Source organism: Chiloscyllium plagiosum, unplaced genomic scaffold, assembly GCF_037043375.1.
Source record: "Chiloscyllium plagiosum isolate Xiang-an unplaced genomic scaffold, Cpla_swu_hap1 HiC_scaffold_11, whole genome shotgun sequence".
Taxonomy (NCBI): domain Eukaryota; kingdom Metazoa; phylum Chordata; class Chondrichthyes; order Orectolobiformes; family Hemiscylliidae; genus Chiloscyllium; species Chiloscyllium plagiosum.
In genome coordinates this window covers 40,851,039-40,867,910 of record NW_028270149.1, presented here as the reverse complement: position 1 = coordinate 40,867,910, position 16,872 = coordinate 40,851,039, and the positions used below count along the sequence as shown (strand labels likewise).

Here is a 16,872-nt window from a genome sequence, read left to right as displayed (position 1 = left end):
ATAATGCGGTGACCAAAACGGTATGCAATACTCCAAGTGCGGCCACAACAAAATTTTTTGTCCAGCTGCAACATGACCTCATGGTTTTGAAGCTCAATCCCTCTACTCCTAAAAGCTATGCTGCCTTAACCCTATCAATCTGGGTGGCAACATTCAAGGGTCTATGTACCTAGGGATCTCTGCTCATTGACAGTACAAAGAATCTTACCATTAACCTAATACTCTGCATTCCTGTTAGTCTGTCCAAAGTGAATCACCTCCCTTTTCTGCATTAAACTCCATTTGCCACCTCTCAGCCCAGCTCTGCGGCTTATCTATGTCTCTCTGTAATCTATAACATCCTTTGTTACGATCTACAACTGTACCATGTCATCTGCCTATTGACAAACCTATTCTTCTATACCCTCATCCAGGTCATGTCTATAAATGACATATAACAGTGGACCCAAAACAGATCCTTCCGGTACACTACTAGTAATTGAACTCCAGGATGAATATTCCCTCTGTCGCCTTTTCAGCTAGCCAATTTCTGATCCAAACTGCTAAATCACCCTAAATCCTGTGCCTTCATATTTTGTGCAATAGCCTATTATTATGAGGAACCTTTATCAAATGTATTACTGAAATCCATATACACCACATCAACCACTTTACCCTCCTCCACCTGTTTAGTAATTTTCTCAAAGAACTCAGTAAGGTTTGTGAGGCACGACCTACCCTTCACAAAACCGTGTTGACTATCCACAATCAACTTACTCCTTTCTAGATAAATCCTATCTCTTACAGTCCTTTCCAACAGTTTACCCACAACCGAAGAAAGGCTCACTGGTCATTGTCATAGAGATGTACAGCATGGAAACAAACCCTTCGGTCCAACCTGTCCATGCCACCCAGGTATCCCAACCCAATCTAGTCTCACCTGCCAGCACCTGGCCAATATCCCTCCAAGCCCTTCCTATTCGTATACTCATCCAAATGCCTCTTAAATGTTGCAATTGTATTAGCCTCCACCACTTCCTCTGGCAGCTGACTTCATACCTGTACTACCCTCTGTGCGAAAAGGTTGCCCCTTAGGTCTCTTTTATATCTTTTCCCTCTTTCCCCCTAAACCTATGCCCTCTAATTCTGGACTCCCTGACCCCAGGGAAAAGACTTTGTCTAGTTACCCTATCCATGCCCCTCATCATTTTGTAAACCTCTATAAGGTCCTTCCTCAGCCTCTGACACTCCAGGGAAAACAACCCCACCCTGTTCAGCCTCTCCCTATAGTTCAAATCCTCCAACCCTGGCAACATCCTTGTATACCAGGGTTGTCTCTTACCTTTTCTTGAACAAGGGAACAACATTTGCTATTCTCCAGTCTTCTGGCACTCTTCCTGTAGACAATGATGACATAAAGATCCAAAGCCAAAGACTCAGCAGTCTCCTCCCTGACTTCCCAGAGAATCCTAGGATAAAGCCCATCTGGCCCAGGGGACTTATCTATTTTTACACTTTCCAGAATTGCTAACACCACCTTGTGAACCTCAATCCTATCTAGTCCAGTAGCCTGGATCTCCTTATTCTCAACAACCTTATCTTTTTCTAGTGTAAATACGATGAAAAGTATTCATTTAGCGCTTCCCCTATCTCCTCTGACTCCATGCACAACTTCCCACTACGATGCTTGATTGGCCCTAATGTTACTCTAGTCATTCTTTTATTCCTGATTTACCTATAGAAAGCCTTGGGGTTTTCCTTGATCCTAACCACCAATGGCTTCTCATGTCCCCTCCTGATTCTTCTTAGCTCTCTTTTAGGTCTTTCCTGGCTAACTTGTAACACTCAAGTGCCCTAACTGAGCCATCACATTTCATCCTAACATAAGCCGCCGCCTTCCTCTTGACAAGAGATTAAACTTCCTTGAGAAAACCATGGCTACAGCATTCGATAGCTTCCCTGCCTGCCTGATAGATACATACTTATTAAAGATCCACAGTAGCTGCTCCTTGAATAAGCTCTACATTTCAATTGTGCCCTGCAGTTTCCTCCCCCATCCTATGCATCCTAAATCTTGCCTAATCACATCATGATTGCCTAACGGAATTGTGGTCACTATAACCAAAGTGTTCACCACCTCCAAATCTAACATCTGGCCGGGTTCATTACCCAGTACCAAATCTAATGTGGCCTCTCCCCTTGTTGGCCTATCTGCATACTGTCAGGAAACAGCCCTGCACACTTGGCATGTTTTACCACCACTTCATTATCAGTTGAGATGTGTGCCTTTTGTATCCATATTTCAGCCATTGTTTTGTTCTTTTATTTCATGGAAATTATACAGACAAGATGTTTTGAGGTATTCTATCCACAACTTAACGAGCCCAGTACCCTCTTAAAGATGAAAACAAAATGCTGTAGATGTTGGAAATCTGAAAATATTGTGGGTGAACTTCAAGTCTGGCAACATCTGGAACAATTACCATTGAGTCTGATTTGACTCTTCAGGAGGAGATTGGAAAGTTGTTTTTTATCCTGTAGGAGGAGAGGGAAAGCATTTGGAACAGATTACAAGAGTGCTTAGGCCCAAAGACAAAGGGGCTAGTAATGACTGAAAGGAACATTGATGTAAAAAAAGTGTAAACGAAGCTGCAAAAGAGAAAATTGGCCCAATTTGAGTGTAAAGTTATATTTCAAATAAATAGCTTTTGGTCTTGGGCTTGGATTGATTGCCATGATCTTCCACTGAAGCAACCTCCATTCCATACAGAATGTAACCAAGCATGCACATTTTTAGACAGTGGAAATCCTTCTTTAAGATACATGTTGGGTGACACCGTTCTAGTGATAGTACTTTATGCCAAATTTCTGTAAGAGAAATGAATTATCTAGTCATTAATCTTTCTTTTTTGAAGTGATTCGACAAATATGTTTTCCTTCCCTTTCTGTCACTTTACTCCACAACTTTTCTTCATTTATATAAATGATTTGGATGTGAGCGTAAGAGGTATAGTTAGTAAGTTTGTTGATGACACCAAATTTGGAGGTGTAGTGGACAGTGAAGAAGGTTACCTCTGATTACAACGGGATCTTGACCAGATGGGCCAATAGCTGAAGTGGCTGATGGAGTTTAATTTAGATAAATGTGAGGTGCTGCATTTTGGGAAAGCAAATCTTAGCAGGACTCTTATACTTAATGATAAGATCCTGGGAGTGTTGCTGAACAAAGAGACCTTGGAGTGTGGGTTCATAGCTCTTTGAAAGTGGAGTCACAGGATAGTGAAGAAAGCATTTGGTATGCTTTTCTTTATTGGTCAGAGTATTGAATACAGGAGTTGGGAGGTCATGTTGGGGCTGTACAGGACATTTGGTTAGGCCATCATTGAAATATTGTAAGCGGTTCTGGTCTCCTTCCAATCGGAAAGATGATGTGAAAGGGTTCAGAAAAGATTGACAAGGATGTTGCCAGGGTTGGAAGATTTGAGCGATAGGGAAAGGTTGAATAGGCTAGGGCTGTTTTCCCTGGAGCCTTTGAGGCTGAAGGGTGACCTTTTATAGAAGTTTATAAAATCATGCGGGGCATGGATAGGATAAATAGGCAAAGACTTTTCCCTGGGATGAGGGAGTACAGAATGAAGAGGGTATAGGTCTCTTTTATATCTTCCTTCCAACTTCCCCCCCCCCCGCCCCCAAACCTAAGGGGCAACCTTTTTACACAAAGGATGGTACGTGTATGGAATGAAATGAGCTGCTAGAGGAAGTGATGGAGGCTAGTACAATTGCAACATTTAAAAGGCATTTGGATGGGTATATGAATAGGAAGAGTTTGGAGGGATATAGGCTGGGTGCTGGCAGGTGGGACTAAATTGGGTTGGGATATCTGGTCAGCATGGCAAGGTGACGACTGCAGATGCTGGAGATCAGAGTCTAGATTAGTGGTGTTGGAAAAGCACAGCAGGCCAGGCAGCATCCAAGGAGCAGGAAAATGATGTTTTGGGTAAAAGCCCTTCGTCAGGAATGAGCAGGGAGCCTCCAGGGTGGAGAGATAAATGGGACGGTAGTGGGGCTGGGGAGAAGGTAGCCAAGAGTACAACAGGTGGATGGAGATGGGGATGAAGGTAATAGGTCAGAGAGGAGGGTGGAGTGGATAGGTGGGAAAGCAGATCGGCAGGTAGGACAGATCATGAGGATGGTGCTGAGCTGGCAGGTTGGAACTGGGGTAAGGTGGGGGGGAGGGGAAATGATCAGCATGGACAAGTTGGACCAAAGGGTCTTTTTCCATGCTCACATCTCTATGACTCTAAGTTGCATTTTAAAAACGGCCCAGTAGTAACAATGCTGAAACTTTATTGCTGGCACATGCCCGAAACGTCGAATCTTCTGTTCCCTAGATGCTGCCTGACCTGCTGTGGTGTTCCAGCAATAAAGTTTCAGCTTTGATCTCCAGCGTCTGCAGACCTCACTTTCTCCCAGTAGTAACAGTCCCCTCCAGGTCAAGGTGTTTTGATTTTGTTAAACTGTAATCCTGACTGGAGCAGTGTCTGAACTGTTGTTGATTCTTGAGCTTTTCCACTATTTTGTTTTTAAGGGGTAGGCTTACCTTTTTCTCTGAAATTTTGAATAAATTATATCCATATCAGTCTTAATCGTTCGGATCACTTCATTTGTCTTGGTCATTTTGATTAGTCAAAAGACATTTGGATAGATACATGAATAGGAAATGTTTAGAGGAATATGGGCCAAAAGCAGGTAAGTGGGACTAGTTTGGTTTGGGAAACTTGGTTGGCATGGACTAGTTGGACCGAAGGTACTGTTTCCTGGCTCTCTGACTTGGCCATTGGCTTGGTGCGCTTCTTAGTTTGGTGATATCTTAAATTGGCAGACACTGCATGTATTTACATTCTAGCAAATTGATGCATCCAGCGCCCTGTCCTTTTGCGATCCGAACCTATTTTCAATGACATGGCTGAAATAGCTTCTGTCACAACAAATGTAGGTAATTATTTGTTATGAATTTCTGAAACAAAGAAGAATGTTATTTTGAAGCCCAAAATAAAGCAAATTGGAACTGGTTTGTAAACCGTATTTGAGTTTAAAACCTGGGTCATGCCATATTGTTTCTTATCTATGAAAGTAATTAAGAATACAAGGAAGCATGTTGACTCCTGGTAACTGGCTAAAATGGTTCTCTTCCTGAACACACTCTTGTTTTATCACTCTGTTTAAAGCACGCCATTTTGTACATGTGAATTGCATTTTTTATACAAAAATAAAGTCTTAGTTTTGAAACCATTGGATTATTTTTGAACTCCACAGGAGCTTCCATAACTTTCCCCTATCCCCTGTCTGATCCCTAGCTGGATAGAGCACAATACTTGCTATGTCTCCTGAGCTGTGGTTGCAGTGTCTTTTGCATAAATGTAGCTGGATCTTCCTATATCGTTGGAGATGTTTCAAGTATGTAAGTGTGACAAAGCCGTTCCACTGTTCAGAGTTCCTAATTTTATAGTCTTTATATTTCTCATTGAATTGTGTTTATTGACCTTGTGGAAAATTACTGTGACTTCTGTAAAAGTGAAATAAAACAGTCAGTGCAATTACGATCTAACCTAGTGTTCATTAGGTCTACCTACTAAAGTAGAAGTCTGTGGGGCAGTGATTCCCTTGGGTCTACTTCGGGGTTGCCACCAGATATGGACCTACTCTTCAAACCAGGAGTGCATCTGCTAAATGACAATGTAAAAGGGCCTCATCATTATGCTTCATATTTTCAAACAACCAAGCTTTGGATCTCCCAAACGTACTGTGCTAATTTATTTTTCTTAAAGATCTTGATGTCAATCTCTGTTCTTATTGGATTCTAAATTCTTGAGAGAAACATGACTGACTGACAGAATGTTTTGTTTTTCCCATTCGGATATTCCCTCTACTGAGTCTGACTCTTTCCATGAAAGAACAGTTTCTTGATCAAGCTGAACAATTGTCTTTTAGCTTGGTGGCATTCTTAGTTTGAGTTTGTCACAGCAAGTATCTGTTACTCGGCTGTCATAATGTCTTAAACTGGCAGATTCTGCATGCATTTACATGATAGTGAGTTGATGTATCTGGTACCATGCCCTTTTGCGATCCAAACCTATTTTCAGTGGCTGTTGGGATTAATACAGATTTGCTGTATGAAATGACACCAGTCTTTTATTTCACTTTTGTACATCCTCCTCCAAAACAGTCCTTCAAGTCAAAATTTTAATGACATAATTAGATTTGTTTGAAGTGAATCTGAACAGTGCCTCTTTTTAGGCTCAGTGATTTGATTATATTTGTGTAGTGTAGAGACCCATAAGTTACTTTCTTCCAAAGCCTCTGGAAAGTTTTCTAGTGCCCTTGGGACATTATTTGAGCCACAACATTTGGAATGACTCCCCTGTTTTTGTAAATAGAATAGTTACGGCATAGAAGGAAGCCATTCAGCATTTTATTTATGCTAGCTCTTTACAAGAGCAAAAATTCACTGCTGTTTCTTTTTGCCTTGCAATATTTTTCTGTTCAGTATCTAACTCGGTTGCTTTTTGAAAGACCATGATTGATTCTACCTCTATGAAGCTATCTGTGCATTCCAGATCCTAATCACAGCATTAAAAAATTAAGTTGGAAGGAAAAATTAGGAGAAGCAATACAAAGTTAAAGGGAACACTTCTCAAGGACATGTATAAGCTAGGGGTATATGTATACAAGTCATTGGAAAACGGCATGGCACATTAAGAAAGTGATTACTGAAGCAAATGCCATCCTATTTTCACACCCAAATAAAAGCACATTGGTGTGTAACTCTCTCTTGCCATTAGAGGATCAAGGGTTTTGAAGAGAAGGCAAAAGATATCAGCTATGATTGGGCCAAATGGATTAGTTCTGCTCCCATGTTTTATGATCTTTGTGTTCCATGTTCACATTTTCTTTATGTTGTAGATTTGACAACTTAAGCTCTGTTTTCTACCTAATTTATTGACTTTGGTATTGATCAATACCAATCACCTAAAATAATTAAGCTTCTATTTAACCAGCAGTTTCAGCATTTAACTTAATAAACCTGACAGTTATCTTTTGACTGCCATTAAGGCATGAAAGAATGGAATTGACAGATCTTTTGGCTGTATGAGAAGAGGATTGTGTTAATTTGGAAATGTGGGGAAGGAGAATAGTTGGACAGTAGGAAAAGGAATATTTACTATGGGTATGGGTAGAACCACTTATATTGTTCTTGGAATTAGTGTCACTCGGCCAGTATTTATTATCCTTCCCTAACTGCTCTTGTGAAGATGGTAGTAAACTGCCATCTGGAATAGCTGAAATTAATGTGGTGAAAGACCTGTTAGTGAAGTAGTTTGGGATTTTGTTGTGGCAACAGAGAAGGGGTAGTAATAAAGCTCCAAGTAGCAATAGTGTGTAACTGTTGGGTGTTAGTGATGGTGATGTTGGCAAGCTTGCAGGCAGTGCTTTTCCCATCCACCTGTAGATCTAAAGGCATTAGAGTACAGAAGACTTATGAAAATGATTCCAGTAAAGAGGTATTTTAGTTCCATGGATTGATGGACGAGAAGCTTGAGCTTGATCATTGGAATTTTGTAACTGACATGAATCTGTGAATTAAACTTGGTTTGGAGAATATTGAAGGAATAGGGAATATGGTTTTAATATCACTTTTAACCTAGTGCTCAAATTATTTTTAGTATTAATATAGTTGTGTGCTTGGTATTAATAGATCTTACTGTGTGACATTCAAGGCCAGCAGTTCAATGAATATAAAGCTGGATAACAGTCAAACAAAACCATACTCCAAAATTGGATAACTGAAATGAAAAGGAAGTGCTAGGGAAACCCACCAGGTCTGACAGCGCCTCTCAACTCCAATGTGACTCATCTTTTGAAATTGAAGAGAGGTGGAAAAGTGTCAGGTTTTATACTATTGAAAAAGGTGAGAAGGAAGTGGGACACTTGTTAAAATCAGGGAAAGAACAGAGGGCATGAGTAATTGGAGATTACAGGTGTCACAGTACAAAAGTCAAAGGCGGAGTAGTTGTAGAAATGTGACAAAGCATAAATCCAGAGTAGGTGTTAACTGTGGAATATAGGTCGGTTTTTTGACTGAAAGCAAGGCATTGAAACAAGACACTGATAAGAACTATCAAAATTGAAGACAGCATTCACAGTCTGAAGTTACTGAATTCCATGTTCAGAAGGCATTAAAGGATTGAGGTGGAAAATGAGATACTGTTACTCTGCCTTTTATTGAGCTTAACTGGAAGATCTGAACAGACCAAAGATGGGAATGTGAGTGTGAGAGAAAGATGGTGTATTCAAATGGCTAGCAATTGCTGTAATGCTTGCAGACTGACTGACTGGAGGTGTTCTGTAAAGAAATAATTAGTCTGCATTTGTTCTTGAAGGAGGAGATTCATAGAATAGATTGAAAGAGGCTTAGTAAATTTTATGCCATTTGGAGTGTTTTGGGAGGTGGTAAAAGGACAAGTTTTCAACCACCTGTGGTTGCAAGAGGAGCAGCATGGACCAGGGTATTGCAAGGGACGAGTCCCTCTGAATACTGATTGGAAAGGAAGATGTATTTGCTGACAGCATTGTGCATAATGCTGTGGTGGAAATATCGACCCATGCTCTTTTTGAATAGAGGCTTGTGGAGTGGAATGTGTGAGTAAATAATGGATTGTGGGATATAATGAATAATAGTAGGCAGCCTATTCTTGAAATGGAGATGTCCAGGGAAGGAAGAGTCAAGATTAACGAGGTGAAAGTGAGAGAAGGATGGAAATTGGAGCAAAATTGATTTTAATTTCTCCAAATGAGAGCAAGAAGCAGCACCTACATGGGCATCAGTAGACTGGCAAAGGATTTGTAAAAGGGGATCCAAGTGGGCCTGGAACAAGGAATGTTCCACATAATCTATAAAGACTGGCATAATTAGGGCCCATGCCAGTACCCACAGCAGTACCTTTTTTAAAATTTTGGACAAAATTAGGGAAATCTCAGAACCACGATAGGATTCCTGTTGCTCTCACTTTCCAGCCCACCAGCTCTTGTATTCAAAGGAACATCAATAGACAATAGGTGCAGGAGTAGGCCATTCAGCCCTTCGAGCCTGCACCGCCATTCAATATAATCATGACTGATCATTCCTAATCAGTATCCTGTTCCTGCCTTATCTCCATAACCCTTGATTCCACTATCTTTGAGAGCTCTATCCAACTCCTTCTTAAATGAATCCAGAGTGTGGGCCTCCACTGCCCCCTGTGGCAGAGCATTCCACACAGCCACCACACTCTGGGTGAAGAAGTTTCTCCTCATCTCTGTCCTAAATGGTCTACCCGTATTTTTAAGCTGTGTCCTCTGGTTCGGCACTCACCCATCAGTGGAAACATGTTCCTACTGCCAGAGTGTCCAATCCTTTAATAATCTTATATGTCTCAATCAGATCCCCTCTCAGTCTTCTAAACTCAAGGGTATACAAGCCCAGTCACTTCAGTCTTTCCGTGTAAGGTAATCCTGCCATTCCAGGAATTGACCTCGTGAACCTACGCTGCACTCCCTCAATAGGCAGAATGTCTTTTCTCAAATTTGGAGACCAGAACTGCACACAGTACTCCAGGTGTAGTCTCACCAGGGCCCTGTACAGCTGCAGAAGCACCTCTTTGCTTCTATACTCAATTCCTCTTGTTATGAAGGCCAGCATGCTATTAGCCGCCTTCACTACCTGCATGCTTGCCTTCATTGACTGGTGTACAAGAACACCCAGATCTCGCTGTACTGCCCCTTTACTACCTCAATGGAATCAATTTAGGTAATCTGCCTTCCTGTTCTTGCAACCAAAGTGGATAACCATACATTTATCCACATTAAACTGCATCTGCCCACTCACCTAACTTGTCCAGGTCACCCTGTAATCTCCTAACATCCTCATCACTTTTCACCCTGTCACCCAGCTTTGTATCATAAGCAAATTTGCTAATGTTATTGCTGATACCATCTTCTATATCATTAACATATATTGTAAAAACCTGCGGTCCCAGCACGGATCCCTGCGGTACCCCACTGGTCACTGCCTGCCATTCCGAAATGGAACCGTTTATTACTACCCTTTGTTTCCTATTAGCCAACCAATTTTCAATCCAATCTAGTACTTTGCCCCCAGTACCATGCACCCTAATTTTACTCACTAACCTCCTGTGTGGGACTTTATCAAAAGCTTTCTGAAAGTCCAGGTACACTACATCTACTGGATTTCCCTCGTCCAACTTCATAGTTACATCCTCAAAAAATTCAAGAAGATTAGTCAAGCATGATTTCCCCTTCATAAATCCATGCTGACTCTGTCCTATCCTGTTACTACTATCCAGATGTGCCGTAATTTCATCCTTTATAATAGACTCCAGCGTCTTTCCCACCACTGAGGTCCCATCCTCTGCCATTTCCACCACCTCACGTATTCTTCCATCCCATCTCACTCTGGATCTATGCTTTGTCACTTTCCAACCTTTACCATCCACTTTTTCCTTTTGCTCCATAATACCTTTAATTCCGAATCTCCCTCGCCCTCAAACATCTTTTGATCTTGCACACTGTTCCACTCCCTTGTCACACCTTTTTCAGCACCATAAAGTCTATCTCTTTTCCAACTGTCTTCAGTACCAAAGAAAAGTCTTCTTGTGCTCTTAGGTCAAGTAATTTTGATATTAAATTTCAATTACTAGCTAACTACCTTTCTTTCTTGCAGCGTTTTATACAGTATTTGGCTTCAAGAAATACTTTGTTCAACTTGAATAATTTTTTGGATAAAAGTGCCATGCAAGGTAAGCTGTATTTGAGTAAACAATAATTGATTATTACCAAGATATACAGATTATTAAAGTCTGTATCACTTGTTCTTGAGTTCTATTTTAAATTGATAGTGTAAATAAACTTAATGTTGACCATTACTTTTTTTTCTTTTTTGTTCCTTCCTTTATAGGGTATGACATGTCCACTTTCATCAGACGGTATAGCAGATACCTTAATGAAAAGGCACTCTCGTACAGACTAATGGCAGTTGACTTCACCAAAATGAAAAGAGGGTATGTCCTACCCAAGTAGGCACACAAAGCTTAGATAACTTCTTCTATATATTTAGTAATGTTGGATTGAATCCTCTTCAGTAGTTGTTAGATAGGATTAATTAATACAGATAATGACATTTTATTTTTAATAGGTGCATTGTAATTGCATTTATAAAAGTTTGCATTAATATCCTATATATGTTTATAATGAAACACCTCTGTTCAACAGACTTTATGGTCTGTCATGGCTTTTTAACATTTTATAAATTGTTTTTTTTTGAAAGAGGTGGAGATCTGGAAAGAATATTACAAAATATGAACTTGTATGTACAAATTTTAATAGTTTAGCATTAGAGCAGAATGTTGTTGCATCCTGTGATTTACAAAACCGCATTGGTCATTCGCTAATTCTTGTAGATGTATGAAACATCTGAACATTGTTGAAATTTGCCTAACAAATGTATTTTTAGCTGGATAATGAATGTGAGAAATCATCAATTAATATTTTTAATGTATAAATCATGCAGTGAAATATTGTATGCCCTTTCAGGATGGATGGAGTAATGAGAACAATGAATACAGAGAAATTGCTGAAAACGCTGCCTCTTATACAAAATCAGCTGGATGCACTTCTAGATTTTGATGTATGTGCAATGTTTTTTAATGTACCGTACCCAGTGACTTTGCTTAATTTATGATTTGTTGGTAGTCAGTATACATCGTTGAAAATGTTTGCTTTTTGTTGGAAAATTCTTTGTCAAGTGTGACAATATCTTGCTTTTATAAAAGTTAATTCCGCTTTCTGTTACATTGATGTTTAATCTCTGGTAATGATGCAGGATGGCATTTAATGCCCTTTGTGCAATATCGATGGTGGGGCAAAAGCACTGAATCAGGTGAGAGGCAGTTAGTTGGGGGGATTCAATTCCACTCTAGTTTGTTTGCGTTTTTGCAGAAATGTCCATGGACAGCCTTCCTGTCCCACTGCTAATTAATGCTACTTAAGAGCCTCATTCCCTACTGCTGAAAGGGTGCTTATGCAAGGAGCATGACTGACAAACCCGAATGTTGCTGTTTGAGGTCTGATGGGTTGTCCCTTGATCAAATTCACTTTAATCAAGGAACCCAGCAACAGGAAAGCTGATAACCATTTAAATACCCAACTCAGCTGGGTGTATAATGATTTTTGGCCAGTATTTTACTTTCTTCCAACTGTTAATTAATTGTTTCCGTTTGCTTCTTTTGGGGCTGAATATAGAAAGTGATCCACACTTAGCAGCCATGCAATTGAAAAGAAGTGGCAGACATTCTTTCCCTATCACTTGTCATCACATACTTGTGACCTGGGATCCAGTGACTATCCTAGGCCTTGGATGACTACCACACCACAGCAGCTACCACCTGTATGGTGGTGCTGGCCTCTAAATGGCTGGCTGTTCTAAGCAGTGTCTGAGTGACGAATGATAATGGACCTCTCTAAAAGAGGTAACATGGGGCTTTTACTGGATCTCCAGCTGGTTGCCTCTATTAAATTCTGTAGTCTGAATACTACTGGCCTGCTGGGAATGTAGAAAGCAAGGCGTTTAGAGCAGATGGATGGTTGGTTTGGTTTTTGTTTTGATTACCGACGTGACTCCAATGGTAATCTTAATTCAAATCACACTATTCTGTTAGATCTTGATGTGAAATTTTACTTAGAAAACTAAATAGCTTTGTAACATCAATGTTGATGTATAATCGATGCTTTCTAATTCAAAGTTTTTATAAATCCACTAGAGTCTTGTGTTCCACAACTGATATTTCCATATGATCAGATATGAATAGGATATACATTAGAATTTTAAATTCATTTATTGCAAGTGTTGTGTAGTGAAGCTCAAACAAGCTTGGACAGCACTTTTATCACTCAGTTAAATATTCTATATTCTTCCAGACTCAACATTGAATTCAACAATCTTGAACAATAGTGACATAGTGGTAATGTAATGGTCTTATTAGCTCAGCTCTGTATTATATTTTGGGGAAGTGGGTTTGAATCTCACCATGGCAGATGTGAATTTGAATTTAATAACTGGATTTAAGAAATGGCTACCCTAATAGCCATGTTATGTCTGTCAATTAATGTAAAGACTCATCTTGTCCAGTATTGCCTGCTTACAGAAGGAAATCTGCCATCCTTACCAGGTCTGGCCTGCATATGACTGCCCTCTGCTGCCCTAGGCTGTGATGCTGACATTACATGAACAAACTAAAAAGATGTTTCCTGTTTTAGTTCCTTTGCATTTTTCTGTTCTTTTTTTTTTTGCTTTTGAGCATCTGCTTTAGGTACATTTTTGTTTCTTGCCCTATCACTATTCCTTTTGACCCTCTAAGATTAATTCTTCTGTCATTCAGTCTCTCCTGTCTACCATTCTGTCTCAATTTCCATACTTTGTTCCCAATCCATGCTTAAAACTACGTCTCTAACATTTCCTAGTTTTGACTTGAGATCACCAACCTGAAGCATAGCTGTTCTTTTTTCCACAGATGATGCCTGACCTGTTGAGTTTCTAGCATTTTGTTTCTTTGAATTTTTACCATCTGCAGTATTCTTTTGAGCTTGTGCTGCTTCACCAGCCCTTCCACCAGCAATAACATCGGTTACTTGCAGAATGAAATTGTGCATTTAAGTTCTGATGAACTGGTGTGACATTACTATTTCACATCATAAATTTGATGTCTGAGTGAGGTTGGTCGTTTAGTTCCACTTCCAGTTTTATTGAACCATTCCCATCCATATTAGGTTCTGTAGTTAAAGAGTTGTCTTAATTTCAGTAGTGTAGGGTAGATTGGAATTGGGTTGAAAAACATTGCGTAAAGCGATGGATTAACACATTGTTACTTCAACAATCTCCCATCTATCCAACCCAAACTTTGGGTCCGCTACGTAGATGACACCTTTGTCATCACAAAATGAAACAAATTGGAGGAAACCTACAACACCATCAATATCCTGACAGGCCATAAAATTCACAAAAGAGAAGGAGAATGACAACAGACTCCCATTCCTAGTCGTGATAGTTGAATATACAGTTAAGAGCTTCAAGCCAGCGTCTACAGAAAAACAACACACTGACCAAATACTTCAGAAGCAATCACCCCAACACCCGCAAATGAAGCTGCATCAAGACATTATTTCAACTAGCTATATCACACTGCAGCACCCAAGAACTACAAAAATCAGAAGAAAAAATATATCTACAAAATGTTTTTGAGAAAAACTGGTACCCAATAGACACAATCTGTTGATTCCTAAGAAATAAACCCAAACATGCAGACACAACATAATCAAAAACTATAACCACATTACCTTGCATCAAAGACCTATATCAGAAATGACTTAAAGACTACTCAGACCCCTTGGCATCATGGTAACCAACAAACCTACCAACCACACTTAGCGACTAATGAGCCTAAAGGATCCAGTGGATACCACGAGCAAAACTAAAGTCATTTCTAAGATACCATGCAAGAACTGTTTTTTTAAAAAAAACTATATCTGACAAACTAGCAGAAACTTGCCTCCAGGATACATGAACACCAAATGGCCACTATCACTGGTTTCTATACAAACAAAGAAGGGCACCACATTGGGACAAAGCACACATCCTAGGACAGGTGAAACAAAGACACTCGTGAGACTCCATCAATGAACAAATCTATTTAGACCCTATCTACCTTGCCTTGGGGAAAAAAAACTGGAAATGTTATCACCCACCTTAAGAAACGAAGACCTATAAATAGAGAGGCAGGGCATACCACCAGTGCTTCACCATAGGTGCTCACTGATGTTACCTTGCTGGTGATGAAGCGCCTAAAAACAAACCTTCAAGCTCAGTGAGCTAACTTGCATAACATTCTCTGTATCAGCATCCTTGAATTTTTAGCATTTGCTTTAATTTATGTGCTGATAGATTAAAAAGGAATTTGCCTGAGGGAAACACTCAGTCTGACTTGTACTGACTCTCTGGGTGAAATTCTTCTGACTTAGTTGTGACTTGATTATCAATCAACTGCACAATATATTTTTAAGTTTTAATTCCTGACATACATCCAAATTTGAGTAGCAACAACCTAGCTGCTCCAGTTAGAGAGCTACAACTTTGCAGTTATCTTTTCCAGACACATTAATCAGGCAAGATTCAGACTTCATCTACTTCGTATGTTGAAATCAAGGTTCAGTTTATGATTTGTATTTTTAAATCATTGGGTTTTTTAAACATAATGTTTCTGTTTTCTTTGGATACAGGCAAACCCCAATGAACTAACTAATGGAGTAATAAATGCTGCCTTCATGCTACTGTTCAAAGATTCGATCAGGCTTTTTGCTGCCTACAATGAAGGGATCATCAACTTACTGGGTGAGCAATGAATTGAGGGGAGATTTGGCTTTGAACAAGACCTGTAACAGAAGACTTGAAGTAACAAAGAGGATTGACCAGGACAGAGCAGTAGATATGATCTATATGGACTTCACTAAGGCTTTCGACAAAGTTCCCCATGGGAGACTGATTAGCAAGGTTAGATCTCATGGAATATAGGGAGAATTAGCCATTTGGATACAGAACTGGCTCAAAGGTAGAAGACGTGGTGGAGGGTTGTTTTTCAGACTGGAGGCCTGTGACCAGTGGAGTGCCACAAGGATCGGTGCTGGGTCCCCTACTTTTTGTCATTTACGTAAATGATTTGGATGCAAGCATAAGAGGTACAGTTAGTAAGTTTGCACATGACACCAAAATTGGAGGTGTAGTGGACAGCAAAGAGGGCTACCTCCGATTACAACAGGATCTGGACCAGGTGGGCCAATGGGCTGAGAAGTGGCAGATGGAGTTTAATTCAGATAAATGTGAGGTGCTGCATTTTGGGAAAGCAAATCTTAGCAGGACTTGTACACTTAATAGGGAGTGTTGTTGAACATGGGGATCCTGGAGTGCAGGTTGCTCCTTGAAGTGGTGTCGCAGGTAGATTGTATAGTGAAGAAGGCGTTTTGTATGCTTTCCTTTTATTGGTCACATGATTGAGTACAGGAGTTGGGAGGTCATGCTGCGGCTGTACAGGACATTGGTTAGGCCACTGTTGGAATGTTGCATGCAATTCTGGTCTCCTTCCTATCGGAAAGATGTTGTGAAACTTGAAAGGGTTCAGAAAATATTTACAAGGATGTTGCCAGGGTTGGAGGATTTGAGCTATAGGGAGAGGCTGAACAGGCTGGGGCTGTTTTCCCTGGAATGTTGGAGGCTGAGGGGTAACCTTATAGAGGTTTACAAAATTGAGGGGCATGGATTGGATAAATAGACAATGTCTTTTCCCTGGGGTTGGGTAGTCCAGAACTAGAGGGCATAGGTTTAGGGAGAGGGGAAAGATATAAAAGAGACCTAAGGGGCAACGTTTTCACGCAGAGGGTAGGACGTGGAGAGAATGAGCTGCCAGAGGATGTGGTGGAGGCTGGTATAATTGCAACATATTTTAAAAGGCATTTGGATGGGTATATGAATAGGAAGGGTTTGGAGGGATATGGGCTGGGTGCTGGCAGGTGGGACAAGATTAGGTTGGAATATCTGGTCGGCATGGACGGGTTGGACCGAAGGGTCTGTTTCCATACTGTACATCTGACTCTGACTTGTTACAATGTTATAGATCACAACTTAGTGCACTGAATCTGTCCTTTTAGTAAGGTATTTCATGCAGACTGGGTTTATTCAGCTTATTCCATATCTGTTGTAACTGGACAAGTCACGCCATTTGTTCCATTTAA

General features: G+C 40.3%; 1 protein-coding gene across 3 annotated transcripts in view; it reads left to right on the top strand.

Annotated features, from left to right (window-relative positions):
- LOC122557277 (phosphatidylinositol-binding clathrin assembly protein) overlaps positions 1-16,872 on the top strand; it is a 158,999-nt gene that overhangs the window by 46,470 nt on the left and 95,657 nt on the right. For all 3 annotated transcript variants that reach the window (XM_087991996.1, XM_087991997.1, XM_087991995.1), the window contains exons 3-6: positions 10,760-10,835; positions 10,994-11,096; positions 11,629-11,722; positions 15,367-15,478. In XM_087991996.1, coding sequence (XP_087848122.1) covers positions 10,760-10,835; positions 10,994-11,096; positions 11,629-11,722; positions 15,367-15,478 — 385 coding nt within the window. The remainder of the gene's footprint in view (positions 1-10,759; positions 10,836-10,993; positions 11,097-11,628; positions 11,723-15,366; positions 15,479-16,872) is intronic.